The 16664-nt window shown below is 36.7% G+C and overlaps 1 protein-coding gene and 1 pseudogene across 4 annotated transcripts; one reads left to right on the top strand and one right to left on the bottom strand.

Moving 5' to 3' along the window:
* Positions 1 to 3245: 3245 nt before the first annotated feature.
* On the top strand, positions 3246 to 7971 carry LOC111306381 (DEAD-box ATP-dependent RNA helicase 31-like; annotated as a pseudogene). Its single transcript, XR_016331724.1, has 10 exons — positions 3246 to 4230; positions 4319 to 4417; positions 4854 to 4909; positions 5353 to 5570; positions 5851 to 6064; positions 6150 to 6230; positions 6311 to 6424; positions 6653 to 6861; positions 7142 to 7358; positions 7484 to 7971. The product of XR_016331724.1 is annotated as a DEAD-box ATP-dependent RNA helicase 31-like (transcript).
* A 303-nt stretch (positions 7972 to 8274) lies between these two features.
* LOC111304829 (uncharacterized) lies at positions 8275 to 16638 on the bottom strand. Of its 3 annotated transcripts, XM_022901797.2 has the most exons (9): positions 15556 to 16638; positions 15124 to 15312; positions 14687 to 14779; positions 14395 to 14577; positions 14208 to 14310; positions 13920 to 14096; positions 10731 to 13174; positions 9787 to 10388; positions 8275 to 8910 (listed from the first exon to the last, which is right to left on the bottom strand). In XM_022901797.2, exons 1-9 carry the CDS (start codon positions 15793 to 15795, stop codon positions 8901 to 8903), a joined length of 4041 nt encoding a protein of 1346 aa, XP_022757532.1. In that variant the 5' UTR covers positions 15796 to 16638; the 3' UTR covers positions 8275 to 8900. The 3 variants fall into 3 exon arrangements, with proteins under 3 accessions (XP_022757532.1, XP_022757533.1, XP_022757535.1); XM_022901798.2 differs by lacking the exon at positions 13920 to 14096; XM_022901800.2 differs by lacking the exons at positions 14395 to 14577; positions 14687 to 14779.
* Between the last annotated feature and the right edge of the window lie 26 nt (positions 16639 to 16664).

Genomic DNA, 16664 nt, shown 5'->3' with positions numbered 1-16664 from the left:
AAAAAAAAGATGAAGATGAATATGTAACAGTTAAAAAAGAAAGAAGATGAAGAGATAAGGTCTGGGTTTTTAGTTTAAAAAAAAGAAAAAAGAGATGAAGGTGAAAAAATAACGCTGAAATAAACCATGAATTGAGATTATGTGCTGATTAAGCTATACGACAGATGTTAAAATTTTACTGGATAACTCTACGAACGTCAGGTAACTTCTACCTCGTTTTGAGGTCCAGGGAAGGGAAAATGGCACGACTTTCAAATTTTCCTAAGGCTATTGTCTTGACATTTGGCGCCAGCGTCTTGACTAAAAATGAGTATCCTTTTCAACTGGCTTGGTCCCATTTGCAAACCCAGTCACTTGGCATATCCCCTCCCTCTTCGGCACCCGTCCCATACAAATCTTCAAGCCCTGACGAACTCAGCATTCACTGTTCCTAAATAGTAAATAGTACGTCATTGCCGGGCAACCGATGCCCAAAGGAAATATCTTGTTTGGGGGGAAACGTTAATTTCAGAAAAATATTGGTTATGATTGAAAAAGAAAATATTGTCACAGGCAACAATATGAATTAGAAAAAAAAAATCGTATTCATTATATCTAATAAAATTATGATTCTAAGTAATTGAAGTTTATAATCCATTTGAATATATTAAATTATTAGTTTTAATTAAATTTAAAAAAATAATAAAAATTATTACAGTGGTGATTGAAAAAAATATTTATAAAAAAAAATTTATATTATATTAATTTTATTAAAATTAATATTTAAATTTAATTAATAATACAATAAATTTTGTGATAGAATCCAAACTCTTATTTAATTTAAATATTTTTTTAAAAAATAAGGTTGCGTGGATGCATGGTTAGTTTACATCAATTATGGAAGTGATCAATATCTTTGAAGATTGAACCTTATCTTAAACGAGAATATTGTGGCTATTTTAAGGCTCTTCTGCCGGGGTTCGAAGCTTCCAGCATGAATACATATGGATGTCAATTTTAGGATGTTTCGTGATTGTGTTGGTATCCTGTTAAACCGCTAAACCACTAGACCAATTCTGGCAGGAATAGGAATTCAAGTTTGGCTTTTCCAACTCAACCAGCTCGAGTAAATTCTGAGCATTAATGCTCGCTCTTACTTCAAACTTGGCCACATCTATCAATCAGCTTTTTCTAATGAAGAGATAACATTAACAACGCGATGATGATGACAACCGTTACCGTACCTTTTAGTGACGGTGATGGTAAAGGATAGCCATGAATTAATTCATACTTAGAACAAAACAGGCAGCAAAACCAACGGCCCCCTCCACTATCATATTCAAACCGACTAGTCACTGCGACATTTACCTAACAACTTTGGGCCACAATAATTAGCTTCTTTTAATCTTGCATTCTGGCACAAATTTTTTTTTTTCAATTATTGTTCTTTTTTCCTTCTGAATTTTGTTTGTTGGTTTTTTTTTTTTTTTGTAAGAATTTTGTTTGTTTACTTGTTTGCTTATGGTGCCATATGAGATAGGTGTTGTGGGAAATTAAGCAAAGATCTTTGATACTCCGTGAATTAAATCTGCATGAAAACTTTGGTTTATTTTAACATCCAAAAAAGAAAAAAAAAAGAAAAGAAAAAGAAGTTGACTTTCTTTTGCTTACAATTGTTGATAATAAAGAAGTTATACAAAATGCTAATTGATTAAATTGGTAAAGATTGAATATTTTATTTGTAAAGTATATATTTAATTTTCATAATAAGTAATTTGAAATTTTAATATAAATTTTCATTGAAATCTGTTATATATTTTGATTCGAAAATGAAGTAAGTTTCGTCATCTAAATTTTTATATATATATAAAAATAATGTAACAATGGTAAATTAATAATATAAAAGATCTGTAAATGGCTTAAATAGAAATTTAGTAGGCAAACTTGTCTGTCTCAATCTCCATAGAAAAATTCAGTCCACCAAAAGGATAAAAGGTCAAGAACAGTCTGTCGGATTCAGCAAATGCAAGTTACAGATGAACCATCAATTCATTTTCAGGCATCATATACACTATTCATATTCGTATATGTCTGATGTACCTTTGGTTCGTGTGATGTCTCAACTTCCAATTCCCAACTCCCAAGCCCTCCAAAGGCCTTTCACAGCAACCTTTTTGTTGTGTCAAACAGCACAAAAGGGAAAAAAATGTCGACCGACGACCGTAGTTTACATTTCACACAACCACAAAAATCTCCTTGTGCCCCACTTTGATTATCATATTACACATGACATGAGTCCATGACATATTAACATTCTAAAGCAATTAAAGGAGAACATTGTTCTTCTTTACATGCATGGCTTTTATTTTGGAAAACCTGGAAGCATTGAAAAGATTAAGAAGACAAAGCAAAGCAAGCAGGTTTTGTTTCGAGCTATTCTGCCTTAGCATATATAATGTAAAGGGATGAAAGAATCAGCAGGCAAAACATGCATGAGAATGGGCCATGCACAATGGTTTAAACTGATTACGGAAATTATTGGGAGCAGGACCCCTTTCTATCAGCTTTCACCAACTATCTTTCTTCTTTCATGCATTTGTCCGCATCTTAAAAAAAAAAAGACATTTTCTTAATTTTGAGCCACTAAAATTCTCGTTTGTCCAAACAAGGGACAGAAAACCCAGCAAGCATATAATCCAGTTGCCATGCGGCCTAGCTTCTTCCAAATTTATATTCCGATCAACCATGTGACTATGTCATGTTTGTCTTCTCGTTGGCTCCGATATGGTATCCAATGGCCCTGGAAGATAAAAAATTTTTTCTTATTCAATTATTTTTGTCTTCAATATCAAGTTTGATTTGTTTTTTTGTTTCCTTTTTTTAGATTATTTTTATGTGCACTATATATATATATATACATGATAAATTACAAAACAAATGGGTGGTTTGTTGGGCCCTCAAACCCATATTCATTTTAACCTATCTTACAAAGGGGCAAAACTATGTTGTTCAATTATTTTATTTCAGCCCAGATCAGTCAGATCTTGGGCCAATCGGCCAGGTTTAGTCCAAAATTTTTATCTCTTTTATTATCAAACGATGTCGTTTTAAAGAACTCTCGTTTCTTCGTTTCCAAATGACAAAAGCGTCAAAACCTTAAAAGGCTAAAACCCTATCACCGTTCCGTTCAAAACTTTAAACCCTTGAAGCCCTAACTTGCCATATGCAGTCGTTTTGGTAAAGCCGGAACTGCCAAGTGCTAACCATCCGCCGGAAGTCTGGGTAAACAAATTTCTGTTCAGTTTCTGCACCAGATTCGTCTTCTCAGCCCATTTGTACCGGTCACCTGTTTACCTTCTATGAAGCCGGGACCCTCCATTCGCGGTAACGGGTCTATAACTGTTTTAAATCGGGTGTTCCCTTTTAAACTCAAGTTATTTGGCTTATCACCGGGCTTTAACGGACAGCTCAGTATGCGGAGCCTCTCCACCAGGAAGTTTCGACCTAGAACCGGGGCAAGCTCCGAGTTCGCTACCAAAAACACAGATGTCCTTGCCTCGAAGAGCCTGATCGAGGACGAGGCCGAACTCATCGGCGAGTTTAGAACCGACTCATTCTGTGGCCGCCTTCCTAGCGAAGACGAGGAATTAAACGCGGATAGAGCATGCAATAGAGTTAGGAGTAGAGATAGAAAGAGAAATAGCGGTTCCTCGAAGAGGAAAGCAGAGAGTGAGTTCGAAAATTTTCGTGAGTCGAACAGGAAGGGAACTCGGAGCCACTCGAGCGATCCTTTTTCGAGGAATTCCGGTTCAGTCAACGGTTTGATAGCGAATTAGAAGATGGAGACAATGATGACGGTGAAGAGGAGGATGAATCCTACTCAAGGAAAAAAACTCGGGCATGAAAAGAGAGAATAAAAATGTGGATTCATGGAAAGGAAAGAGAAATGAGAGGGGCTTGGATTCAAGAAACATGGGGAATGGAAGGAGAAATTTGGGAAGAAAATCGAACTTTCTCAAAGAGGAAGATGATGTTGCTACTGATTGTAACGAGGAAAGAGGGAGGAAAATGGAAGGTATAGCCAATTTCCTTAGTGAGGAAGATGGTGATATTAATGATGCCGAAGATGATGCATTTTTTAGGAAGAATGTTAGTTCCGCATTGGGATTGGAGAAGGACGTTAACCAAACAGGGTGTCCAAGAAGTTCACTAGAGAAATCTGAATCTGAGTCTTTTTTTGAATGAAACAAAGTGTGTTTTTAAAGAGACGTGATTCTCATTTCTTATTTTCTTAGGCTTCTGTAAATGTCTGAACTTTTTTTTTTTCTTATGCTTGCAGATTTGATCAATTATCACTATCTCCCTTGTCACTAAAGGAATCAAAGATGTGAGCAGATGACTGTGGTACAGGAGGCAACTCTTCCAGCAATACTCAAAGGTTTGTTTCCTTTATGGCGTTATTTATAACCAGAATTTCAATGATGGGAGTTCTGTAGAATCCACTGCATTTTTAACTATTGAACACTCTCATTGTTAATGATGAGGAAGCCAAATGTGCTGCAAGAGTAGGTGCAACTGTGTGGCATTTTTAGGATTTCCTTCTTGTTCAAATAGTGCTACGGAATGGTTTAACAGTTAACCTCAAAAGATTAATCTGTGTGGTTTAAATCTCTTCTGCTTGATGTTCTGTGGTTTGTCTAACTGCAGTTTTGTTTTGAGCTGTACCCTTAGGTTGCTAATCACTTGATGTTATGAAATTCTGAAATGAAATTGCCTTTGATTTTGTTCTTTGCATATTGGTTTTCTGCTGATTTGATTCAGCATACTTCATATTTTCATATCTCAACAGCTAATTGCATTTTTTTAAAATTTAGGCAAGGATATACTGACTAAGGCCAAAACGGGTATGGGAAAGATGGTAGCATTTCTGGTAAGATGCTGCTTTTGTATTTTTGAGCTCACTTTGTCTGTTTGCTAAGGGGTTAATATCTTTTTCATGACCTATTATTTTCTTATTATCTCCGCATGTTTTGCATTATCAAAATTAAAAAAGTTCTTTCTTTTCCTTGTTCTTTTCAGAAGATCTAAATGATCATTTGCTTTTTGATGGGAAAAAAAGAGAAGTAGATATCTATCCAGGGCAACAAGGGTGTTGTTGCTATGTTTTTGTTATATCCTGTTCTTAACTCTGTTGTCTGTTTTAGGGAGAGATATTAATTATAGGCATAATAATTAGTTTCTGTGAAGTCATCATACTATCTATTGGAAGCAGGAAATCTGTGAACTACTGAAACTTGCTCCAATTGGTGCTCCTAATTATTAGATGTCCTGGAGTTTTTCACTTTGCTTACTGTGTGGTTCTTTATTTTTTAGCTTCCATTAATTGAAATTGTTTCGGAATTGCCTACTGCTGATTGTGATGTTAAGCGACCACCAATTCATGTTCTTATAATATGCCCAACTCGAGAGCTTGCAAATCAAGCTGCTTCTGAAGCTAACACCTTCCTGAAGTATCATTCATCTATTGGCGTTCAAGTTGTAATTGGAGGTACAAGACTTTCTTTGGAGCAAAAAGATCTGCAAGCAAACCCTTACTAGTTGAGTTTGCTATAATTAGTGCTTCCTTTCTCATTCACTTAGGCAATGGTTGGACAAATATATTGATCCTTATTTACATTGTTAAAACGTTGGAATGTAATGAGATTGAGAGAATTGAAGTGGATCAACTTTTGATTCTGTCTTAATCTATCAAATCAAGGGATCATCAGTTTCCTGTCAACCAGACTCTGGGTCTTCACTGTGAGTTGATACTGCATTTACCATCAAGGCCATAACTATAGTAGGGTGTTGTTACATTTACTCCCGTTTTAACTCTCAGATTCTTGTTGCTACACCTGGAAGGCTCAGAGACCATATAGAGAATACTGCAGGATTTGCAACAAGGCTGATGGGTGTGAAGGTCCTTGTGCTCGATGAAGCAGATCAACTATTAGCCATGGGTTTTCGTAAAGAACTCGGAAGGATAATTGCTGCTGTTCCAAAACAACGACAGACACTTCTATTTTCTGCAACAGTTCCTGAAGAGGTTTCTTTCTTTATCTCTAGTGTGTATTGGATATTGATGTTTCACTAATTTGAAGAAAATTCTTATGTTGTTAATTGGTGTGAAGGTCCATCAAATCTGCCATATTGCATTGAGAAGAGATCATATTAATACGGTTCAAGAAGGCACCGAGGAGACACATTCACCGGTAGATTTTACAGCCTGATACTTTTTGTGTTACATAGAATTTTCTTGTTGTCTTAATTGCTTAAATTTTGGATATTTCAGGTCAGACAAATGCACATGTTTGCTCCACTGGACAAGCATTTTTCTCTACTGTATGTTCTTCTGAAAGAACATATTGCAGATGATGTTGACTACAAGATGCAATTTTACTGGACAGTGCTTTAGATTATTAGTTGGAAAGTTCTGGTTAGAGAAATTTTACTTTGTTGTATCCAAAGTCTTTGCTACTGTAAAAATGTGGTTTGGCCCCAATTCTTTAAAATTTTAAGTGTCTAATGTTAGAAATTAAAGTCAAATATGTTTTTCTCCAAATGTCACTTATGCTTTTGCTCATCATTTGTTGACCTTGGCAAAAATATGTAATTTAGCAGTCTATTTCTGCAGGTTCTTGTATTCTGCACTACTGCTATGGTAACAAGGTTGGTAGCTGAGATTCTTTGTGAGCTGAACCTGAATGTTAAAGAGATCCATTCAAGAAAATCACAGAGTTATAGAACAAGGGTATCTGATGAATTCCGAAAGTCAAAAGGTCTTATTCTTGTGACATCTGATGTAACTGCTCGTGGGGTTGATTATCCTGATGTTACACTTGTCATGTTATTTTTCTAATTAGAATTAAAGTCTCTTTTTTTTCTTTTGGCAGTTCTATTAGTGGGAGAGTGTACTGATATGTATGTTTCAAACCTGTAGTGAAATGAGGCATTTGGCTTGCTAGTCAGATATCCTAGTCTGTATCCAGGTGCATAGTTTCCTTTAAATTCCCATGGTCTTTCTGTTAAGCTTTTCTCATACTTTCTACTGTATGTGTATTCTGTCTACTGAGTAATAATTTTCTTTGCCATTAATGGTATTGTTTTTCAATTTTTTTTAACCATTGCAGGTGGGCTTGCCAGCTGATAGAGAACAGTATATACCTCGGCTAGGTAGAACTGGGCGTAAGGGTAAAGAAGGGCGAGGAATACTCTTGCTAGCACCAAGGGAGGAATTCTTTCTATCTAGCATCAAGGATTTGCCAATGACAAAGGCTCCTTTGCCTTCAGTGGATCCAGACACAGAAAAAGGTAAGCTTTGGTAGAATGTACCATCTAAGGTTTTTTATTCCTCTATCCTTGTTAACTAAAATAACAAACTCTTGATTTTCTATAAAGAGTTTCAACGTATTGGCAAGTGAATACGCAAAAAAATCTTTAATGGTGCTAAAATATGGTTGAACAGGTGGAACGGGCAGTTTCCAATGTAGTAATGAAGACCAAAGAATCAGCATATCAGGCGTGGCTTGGTTATTACAATTCTGTTAAGAATGTTGGCAAGGGTAAGTGCAAACTTGTGGTGCTTGCAAACGAGTTCAGCAGAAGCATGGGTCTTGACGACCCTCCTGGAATTCCTAAGCTCGTCCTTTGGAAGCTGGGCCTAAGGAATACCCCTGGTCTGCGTGCCAAATAGACCTGGAGCTCGACCGCTGCTTCAATCTTTCTCAATTATGGCATCACCTTGGATATATTCCCGATAGAAGATAGTACCATAATTCCTTTGCAGATCACTAGGCTTTAAGCACTCCTTTTGATTTTTTTTTTTTACAAGTATTTTTTTAAAAAAATTTGATCATTCATGTTTTAAATATTTTATTAAATAATTTTTAAAAATAATATTTGTAAAAACATTTGCATTCAAGGTTTTTAAAGATTGTTTCTTTTATATTTTAATTATTAATATTATTTAAAATAAAATGAAGTTAAAGTTGAAAAATTAACTTCTAAAATCTACCTAATTGTCACATGCCATAACAACGTCGCTATCTGAGAAAACTAATTATGTGTTGATGCTATTCAAGTATTGTTTAAAAAATACATTGTCTTGTATGATTGAAGAGTAAAGACACGCATTGTGGTAGAAAATTGAAAAAGAAATTTATCTCATGGAATTTTTGTATTTAACTAGTAGGTGAATCATACTCTTGTCGAATATATTACAAATAATTAAAAAAAATTAATACAAAAAAAAGACACTTATTTAACCTTGAATGCATCTCATTTCTGTTTCTAAAAAATGGTAAATTCTAATCATCCAACTCATTTTTTGCATTGGAAATGTTATTAATACACTGGTTACTTTCAACAAGAAAGTAAACAAGGGACTGAAATTATAAACTAAAAAATGAAAACCCTATTACATTGTGGGGAAGAAAATCCTAAACTCATTGCAAGTTTATAAAAGGATACATAGAATTCAGTTGTAATCCTAAGGAGCTCCTATTTCAGTTACAAATGTATAGGAAAATCCTACTTTTAAACTCTAACCTCCGAGTCCTGCGTTCCCTTCACCATTACTCTGATATATCTTCAAAAACAGAGCACTTTCGAAAATGATTTTCATCATTTATAGTGTACATACAAGCACAAGCCAAGACGCATGGATGACCACCTTGTTAGAAAACCATTAAGCATACCTGATTCAGTAAATCCAGTTCTTGCTTTCATGAGTGATATGAGAACCAAAATGGCCTGGTAAAGGAAGGCTTTCTCATTTTAGGTTCCCCCACCATCATTTCTTCTCTTATGGAAAAGCAAGGGGGGTGGGGAATATCCTCATCTTTCAATTGTAATTCTTCTGGACCGCTCATCTGGTAATAAAATCAAAGTCCCCTGTAATGATAAATAAATGAGAGCATCATAAAACAATCCCATTGAAACAAAAGAAGGGATATAATCAAAATATTAAAGGCATAAACTTAAAAGGGAGGATTATTATCCAATTTTAAATTCAATTTAGTAGCCACATTTGTAACACTTGGATAAGAATCAAGAACATGCATTAATTGATTTGGATCTAACAAATCATTTGCTTCTTCAATCTCGTAAAGAGATATTTCCTGATCTATCTTATCTCTCTTTGAAAATTCACTTTCCAAAAACGTGGCATCTCAAGATTCAAATTCAGTCACACTCCCACTTGACTGTTCACCTATTGACACATATCCCTTTGAATGCTCAGAGTATCTTACAAATATACTCTTTTTGGAGAACCTAGCTTGCCCTGTGGATGACCAATCTCATCTACATAGGCAGCATAACCCCAAGTTCACAAATTACTGAGATTAGGTTTTCTCCCAGTCCATAATTCGTAAGGGGTAGATGTAACCGTTTTGGAAAGTATTCTATTGAGTATATAGGCAGCAGTTAACACCGCATCACCCCAAAAGGTGATTGACAAATTTGCTTGGGCCATCATAGATGGACTTGAGGTTTATGACTGAGACACAACCCACTAGATATATGAGAATACCAGCCCGGAAGAGGGTGGCAGCAGTAGATTGTATCAGGGTGGGAAAAGGTGGGGAGCAGGCAGCAATTTCCAGACAGCTCATTTAAGTTGAGCCATAGATATTACTACACCATCAAATCTATTGCTATGCCAAGCAAAGGCAGCTGGACAACAGTATAGATGCAAGGTACTTTTTAGGCAAACCACCTTCGTTAAGTCTTGTAAAGAAATTATCACAGACAAACAAGATAAATTACCTTTGGAGGTGTGGTGAAGAAGGCTGGTCTGGTGAAGACTGTTGAGCAGAGGTGCCATGAAACCTTTGCTCATCGAATACCCCACCTGAGCTGCTTCCATCACTTAGCTGTGATTCTTCATTCAATCCTGAGAAACCCACTGGTCCAAGAGAGCCGAACTCAAGCTGTTCATTGGGGGAACAATAACCAGAATTATGATCATAGGGATAAAGCATGACAACCGACGGAATGGTAGGTCCATTAGACGAGACCCCCCTGGGATTCATGGCTGGCACTGGGTACATGCCATAGGGTACACTGGCAGAACTACTCTGTGAAGAGTTTGAGCGGACTGGTCCATTATGATACTGGTATGACGTAAATGAATCATGTCTGTGAGAGCCCCAAGGCCTATCAGCTCTGCTCTCACCAGCAACAGGCTCCAATTGATCATTCGTGAACCTTGATTTTTCATTTTGATTGCGACTATGGCTGCGCCCAGCAGCTCGTGACTTTGAATTGGCATTCCAGTTCCCTCCTTTATCACCATGGTGCTCATTTCTATCATTACTATATTTTCCCCTCCTTGAATTTGCAGAATGGCGTTCTCTCATTGAAACTTTCTGAAGTAGAAAAAATTCATATATAAAAAATTATTGAAGGCTAGTTCTTAAGGTTAAGTGTCACAGAAATGCGAGATAAGCAACATTAAGATCACTTCAAAAAACTGATGAAACAGACTAATGCAGTATCTTATGACCAATATAACATTTCATTTCAAATGATTGCATCTCAAAGGATGGAAAACTAGTAAATCTAATGGTTAAAATTCATAGCCACTTTTCTACTTTGTAGCTTAATTATAAGATTAACAAGTTTTCCATCCTCACCCCTTTCTATCCTTTCTACCGAGCAAAGCCTTATGATAATTATGATTCATTACAGATTGTCAATTTATAACTTACAGGGTTTGGAAGGTATGTCCCAGTACCACTGCGATGTCTTGGCATTTCATCAACAAACCGTTGGTATACACTGACAGGTCTATTTGAAACAGATTGGAGAGAAGTAATAGGAACAATACCAGGTCCATAATTCATAAGTTGAGAGAAGATATTCACATTTGATGAAAGAGGTCTACCAGGACCATCCCATGGGAAATGACCTTGTAAATAGACAGGTGGCACCATAACAGGTGAAGGATAAACCAGAGGTGGAGGATACCGTGAATTTTGGCAAAACCGTCCATACTGCAAGTTTTGCCAATGGCTAGCAATGTCACCATTAAGAATGTCAGATTTATTCTCTGATGGCTCAAGAGATGTAACCTTTCTCATAGAATTAGAAGCATTTAACACCTCAGACTGATTAAGCCCCTCAGATGATTCGAAATTTTGCCCAGAATCATTGTTATCCAAACCTTCATCCCAACTAAAATGGCTTGTTGATGCATCTGTAGTTCCTGTTTCTGCTGGAATGTTGTACACAGGGCACAATAAAAATGGAACAGGTGGCCCTGTTATTGTGAAGGCCAAAGGAGGAACTCCAGAATTATCCATAATTCTTTGCCCTGAACCAGGACCAAAGAGGAATGGAGCAATGGGTATCAGTGGATCTGAGCCATTTGTCTGAGCTGCCTCAAATCCAGGCATTTGATGCCATGGAACGGGCAAAGAACCAACTGGTTCAGGTTCAGTAGTTCTTTCTGCCACTTCAGTGCCCACTATTGATGGTGGATTCCAGTCTCTGCCATTGTCATCTGCCTGAGAGGAATGTTCAGATACACTCTTACCTTTCCCACCCGCAGCAGAAGGAAGAACAGAAGCAGCTGTTTTCCTACCCCGTTTCTCCTTACCTGGCTTAGAGACCTTTGCCAATGACCCTTCCCAAGAACTTTCTGATGAGGTTTGACTTCTGAGTGAACTAGTATGTGAAGCAGGCAAGGGTCTAGAACTTGCAGTTTTTTCATCAAAGTAAACATCATTACCTCTGTTATCTTGATATTGGCAAACATCTACATGATCTTCCCTAGTTGATCCTCGAGTTTCTTTGGTAAACTTCTGTTGGACTTTAGTAGAATTACCAGAGCTGCCTACCCTAGATGAAGGAACAAAATTATAGCCAGCTGAAGTTGACAGTTGCTTATCATCTGACTGAAGCATTTCAAAACTTCCATTATCAAAATCCAAACCACCATTAGAGCCCCTGTCTTGTTCATGCCATGACTCATGTTCCATTTCCCCTGGGTTCATTTCTGGAGAATCAAAATTTTTGCTGCCGGGTTCAATTAGATCCTCTGGATTTGAGGCTAATCCAATGCCAGAAAAATAATGGGCCAAAGTAGAAGAGGCGAATCCTTGGGGAAACATTTGAATATTCGAAGGAACAATTCCACCCAAATTTCTCTGATTGTATCCCATTAATAGAGATTGGATAGGAAAAGGTAAGTGACCTGCAGCTAAATTTAATGGAACAGGAACCTGACCATTAAAGCCATGACATGCAGAAGATGCTATCATGTTCACTAGATCTTGCTCCGCTTGATGCATTCCTTGTGTACCTGGAATTGAAGAAAAGTCCTGACCCGTAGTTCCCAAGCCTAAATTATCTTGGGAACTATTTAGAAGACTGTTTGGATTAGCAGCAGCAGCATCTATGCTTTGATGGGTTGAAGCATGGCTAATGGATGGAAGATCATCACCGGAAGATTTAACGTTATGGCTTGCCACCATATCAGATTCCATATTCTTCCTCCCATTATTGTCTGAACTCATAGAAGCAATCCGGGTTTTCCCACTCTCTGACACTCTGTTCCACCTTCCTCGAGAAGTAACTTCCCCATATGTTTCAGTAAGCTCAGGACTAGAACGCGTCCTTGCAAAAAGATATCTTCCTTGAACATCAGTCACCAAGTTCTCAGCTTTAGAAATTCTCTGACTCGTACCATTATGAACATTCTGGTTGGAATTAGAATCCCGTCGAACCTGATCAGAGGTCTTTGAGTTGCTTCTGCTACCATAATTCTTTTGGCTCTGAGTATGAGAAACAGTAGATGCATCACTAATCTTAGTTGTGCTTTCCAATGTATAATTAACATGCTGTGAATAAACATCACATGATCCTTGAGCTCCTTCAGCTTGAGTTTCACGCCCTGAGGAAATATCATTTCCTTTGCTGCTTGAATTGTTCCTGACATTCTTAGATCCATGAGTGTTTTCTGAATTTGACAATCTCAAGCGCCACAGATCATTCCTTGGTGCATCAGGACGTTGGCCACTGCCATGCCTTGCCCATGTATTCATAAAGAATTGATTTACTTCATAATAGAGGTCATCTTTGGGACAGTCAAGTAATCTTGCCAACTTTTTAGCCCCAAATGCAAATGCACTGCGTATCCTAAAGAAATTACCTGGAGAATAGTATAATATTTTATGCTCAACAAAACCTATTATTAGAAGCACTACAGCCAACCAGAAAATTGACAGCTATTCCAAAAGCATCAAAACCTTGAAAAAGATTTACATAGTTGTACATGTAGAAATTTTAATAATATCCATCTTTGATTCATGACATGCTTAATCATATAAGTTTCCAGTAAATGCCACAACAGCACAGAAGTAAAACAAACTAAGATCCTAATTGTTAACTATCGCCCTTCTTACTTCCAATAATAGTCTCTTCACCTTGCTTTCAACCATTTTAAGTTCAATATTTTCTGAAGTTATTAGCATGTGATCTCTTAATCATACAAGTTTCAAATAAGTGTAAGAACTCTGCAGAAGTAAACAGAACTAAGATTTTAATTGTTTGTTATCACCTTTCTTCCCTCCAATAACAGTTTCTTCATCTTGCTTTTGACCAATTTAAGTTCAATAGTTTCAAAAGTTCTTAGCATGTGACTCTCTTAAAATTTCATTGCAATATATCTTCAAAAGGATTTTCCATAGGTCCATATAGGGACAAGATGGGTAAAAAGGACATCTTAATATATCAAATCGTTATGTCAAGGATAGAAACTTAGGCAACAAAAGCATGCAGCCATAGTACTGGAAACAGAGCATTGCTAGACAGGGTAGAAAAGAAGTCACAAAAATGGAGAGAAACCTCTCAAAAAGTACAAGAAATAACCACTAAATAGTTATAAATGTAACTACCTTTACTAACACTACGTCCAAGGTTGTTATTTATACGCAAAGGATCGATCACATTGAAATGTTTAGAAACAAAGGGCTGGCCCTGATTTTCTTGGCAATCAGCATATCTTGAGCTACAATCATCAAGAAAATATTTTCTAAGTAACAACTCTCCATCATCTTTTCGAGGAGGTTCCGCTGCAAAAAGTATTTTAAACAATGTAATTCAGACTAGAAACCTGCAAACATTCTGTAAGTAAAATGTTCTTGTTCAAAGCTTAGCATTAGATGTTCCAGAAATTGTAGTACCTGCTATGTCTGGAAGTGAACTAATTGGAACAGGACCCCAGAGGCTAATACAAAAATTTTCCCAATCGAACTTGCTAAAGAACTCAAGAAAGTGATACAGAACCTACGCATGAAAAAGGAAGAAAAATTAGACTGATGTACAGACAAATGCAAAAGGCATAAAAAATAGAAAGGTAAACATAGCCACCTCAAGTGGTCCAGAAAAGGACTTATTGAAAACATGGAATATGTAAAGAACCAAGGTTTCCAGGGCATAAGTTGAGATAAGTCCATGATGAGCACCCAATATACGGCTCTCATAATAACACCAAGCCTTTATCAATATGATGCTACGTTTGAACAAATGATTCTGATTTATCAAACGATCAACCTACACACATGGATGTTAAGTTAGATTAAAACTTACACAAATTCCTAAAAGGTCTATCATTCCAAAAATAAATATGCAGATATGCAGAGGCAGGCTTTACATTACTAACCTCTTCAAGGAAACAAAGGGTACATAATCCACCTAGCTGATTAAATGAAATGTCTACTACAATATTTTCCACAAGACACTTAATTATCTTCACCTGAAAAAGTATGAGAAAGAAAAGAACATATCAAAATGAATTAGTGAATTAAGATAACAATATTAAGCAAATGTGTGGAAGAATTCCACAACTTGTTTTATAAAAGACATTTCCAGAGATAATATGAAAAATAGGAAGAATAACACTGAACACACGGAGTCCCCAGCAAAGTAGCAGGTGTCACAACTGTCCAAATTTTAATCAAAGAAATATGGTGAAGAAAAAAATTGAAACATTGACAGCATGGTAAACAAGAGATTCTAAGAAGAAAAGAAAAACCCAAGTTTCCTGAAAAAGATTCCATAGGAATTGTAAAGAGAAAAAAAATCTCATTATGACTTTACCTCAGCCTGAATGTACTGAACTTCTTTTACTCGGAATTCAGCATTCTCATTTTTTTCTTCATTTTCCAGCATATCACGAACCTGATGAGCCCACGTATCCTTCAAATTTTGATTCTTACTGAATGCCGTTAAGTCAATATCCCCATCAGGCAAATATGTCTTGAGGGGCACAGACCCAAAAGTACAAACCTGTCAACAAAAAGCAAGCAACTCCACTCAACGTCCCAAACATGAAATGTAAAGATTGTAACTTCTGCAAGACTTGTTATGAATGCCACTTATCCATCCTTTACATTTTTAGTCAAATATATTCATTCAATCGTTTCCTTAACATAGAAATAAAAAAAATGTAGAATTAAACATATATAACTTCATATAATAGCATTCATTCATTAAGAAAACAAATTATAATGGAATGGCATTTGATTCGACCTGACAAGGGAAGCATTTGGAGATGAGGCGCTGGACATAATCAGCCACGGCATTACGGCGACCTTCCGAGGGTGCATCGGGCTGAATGCAGGCAATGAGGTCAGCGGTTCTTTCCTCAGCCTTCATCCATCGCTCCGAGTCAAGTATCCGAATCACCGAGGCAGCTTCGTTCGGTAACAAACCGTTCGGCAATAGCCCGCTCGGTGGCTGCTGCGCCGCCCACCCTTCATGCTCTCCCATGCAATCCTAAACTGCTTTTCCTCCCCTAACCCTCCCAACCGCCACAAAAGCAACTAAAAACAAAGACAATAAATTTCAAAATTAAAAAAAAAAAGAAAACTAATCCCAAAAAAAAAAGGGATTATCTTTCAATATGTACGGTTTCCCAGTGAATATATGACTTGAAAAAAAAGAAAACTTTGAAATTAGTTTTAGTTTTCTTCTTTTTTTTAATTAACCAGGTAACAACCCTAGATTGTATTAACGTTTCTCAAGTAATAAAATGGCAAGTGCAGTAAATACTGCTAGAAAGAAGGGCATATTCCACTAAAATTTCCAAGGTAAAATGATTGAAAAAAGATGTAAGTTTTTTCCTTCTTTCTAGTTGATTAAGAAATCTACAAAAATCAGGACGAAAAAAATCCTAGAAATAAAAAAACCGAAACCGGAACAGAGAAAAAGGGAGACGGAAACCCTAGAGGGTAAAGAAAAGGGAAACAATGGAGGCGAGAGATTTTCAAAAACCCTAAATAGAAACTGCACCAATCCTGGAAATTGGAAAGTGTTGGCGAATCAAAAAAAGGGAGGCTGAAGGGCGAAATAGCAAATGTAAAAGGAAAAAGATTGGGGAGAAATTTTGAAATGGTGAAAAAAGCGAGGATCAAAAGGAATACTACTTCTTTAGGTTTTGGGGGTAAAGAGCTGGAGAAAGGAAACAGAAGGGGGTGGAAGAGAAGGGGGCCGTTCGGTTACAAGAATAAGAGATTGTGGATGCGTGATAGAGTTATAGTAATTGTTTGACGTCGAGGAAGTTTGAGCATTTGAGGTTTTTTTTTTTTAACAGGATGACAGAATCTCTGCGACAGAGAGAAAGAGAAGAAGAGAAGAGT

The sequence above is a fragment of the Durio zibethinus genome, chromosome 21, assembly GCF_047325235.1.
Source record: "Durio zibethinus cultivar Kanyao isolate XHJ-2024 chromosome 21, ASM4732523v1, whole genome shotgun sequence".
Lineage (NCBI taxonomy): Eukaryota > Viridiplantae > Streptophyta > Magnoliopsida > Malvales > Malvaceae > Durio > Durio zibethinus.
The sequence above is the reverse complement of the archived record's forward strand: the minus strand, read 5'-3'. Positions and strand labels throughout refer to the sequence as shown.

What these genes read in the sequence shown, in the direction of transcription:
- LOC111304829 (XM_022901797.2), bottom strand. Translation starts at nt 15,795, where the DNA reads ATGGGAGAGCATGAAGGGTGGGCGGCGCAGCAGCCACCGAGCGGGCTA. An exon ending in CCTTTTCTGGACCACTTGAG is followed by an intron (nt 14,311 to 14,394) that starts GTGGCTATGTTT and finishes TTTCATGCGTAG; the next exon opens with GTTCTGTATCACTTTCTTGA. An exon ending in TTCACTTCCAGACATAGCAG is followed by an intron (nt 14,097 to 14,207) that starts GTACTACAATTT and finishes TACTTTTTGCAG; the next exon opens with CGGAACCTCCTCGAAAAGAT.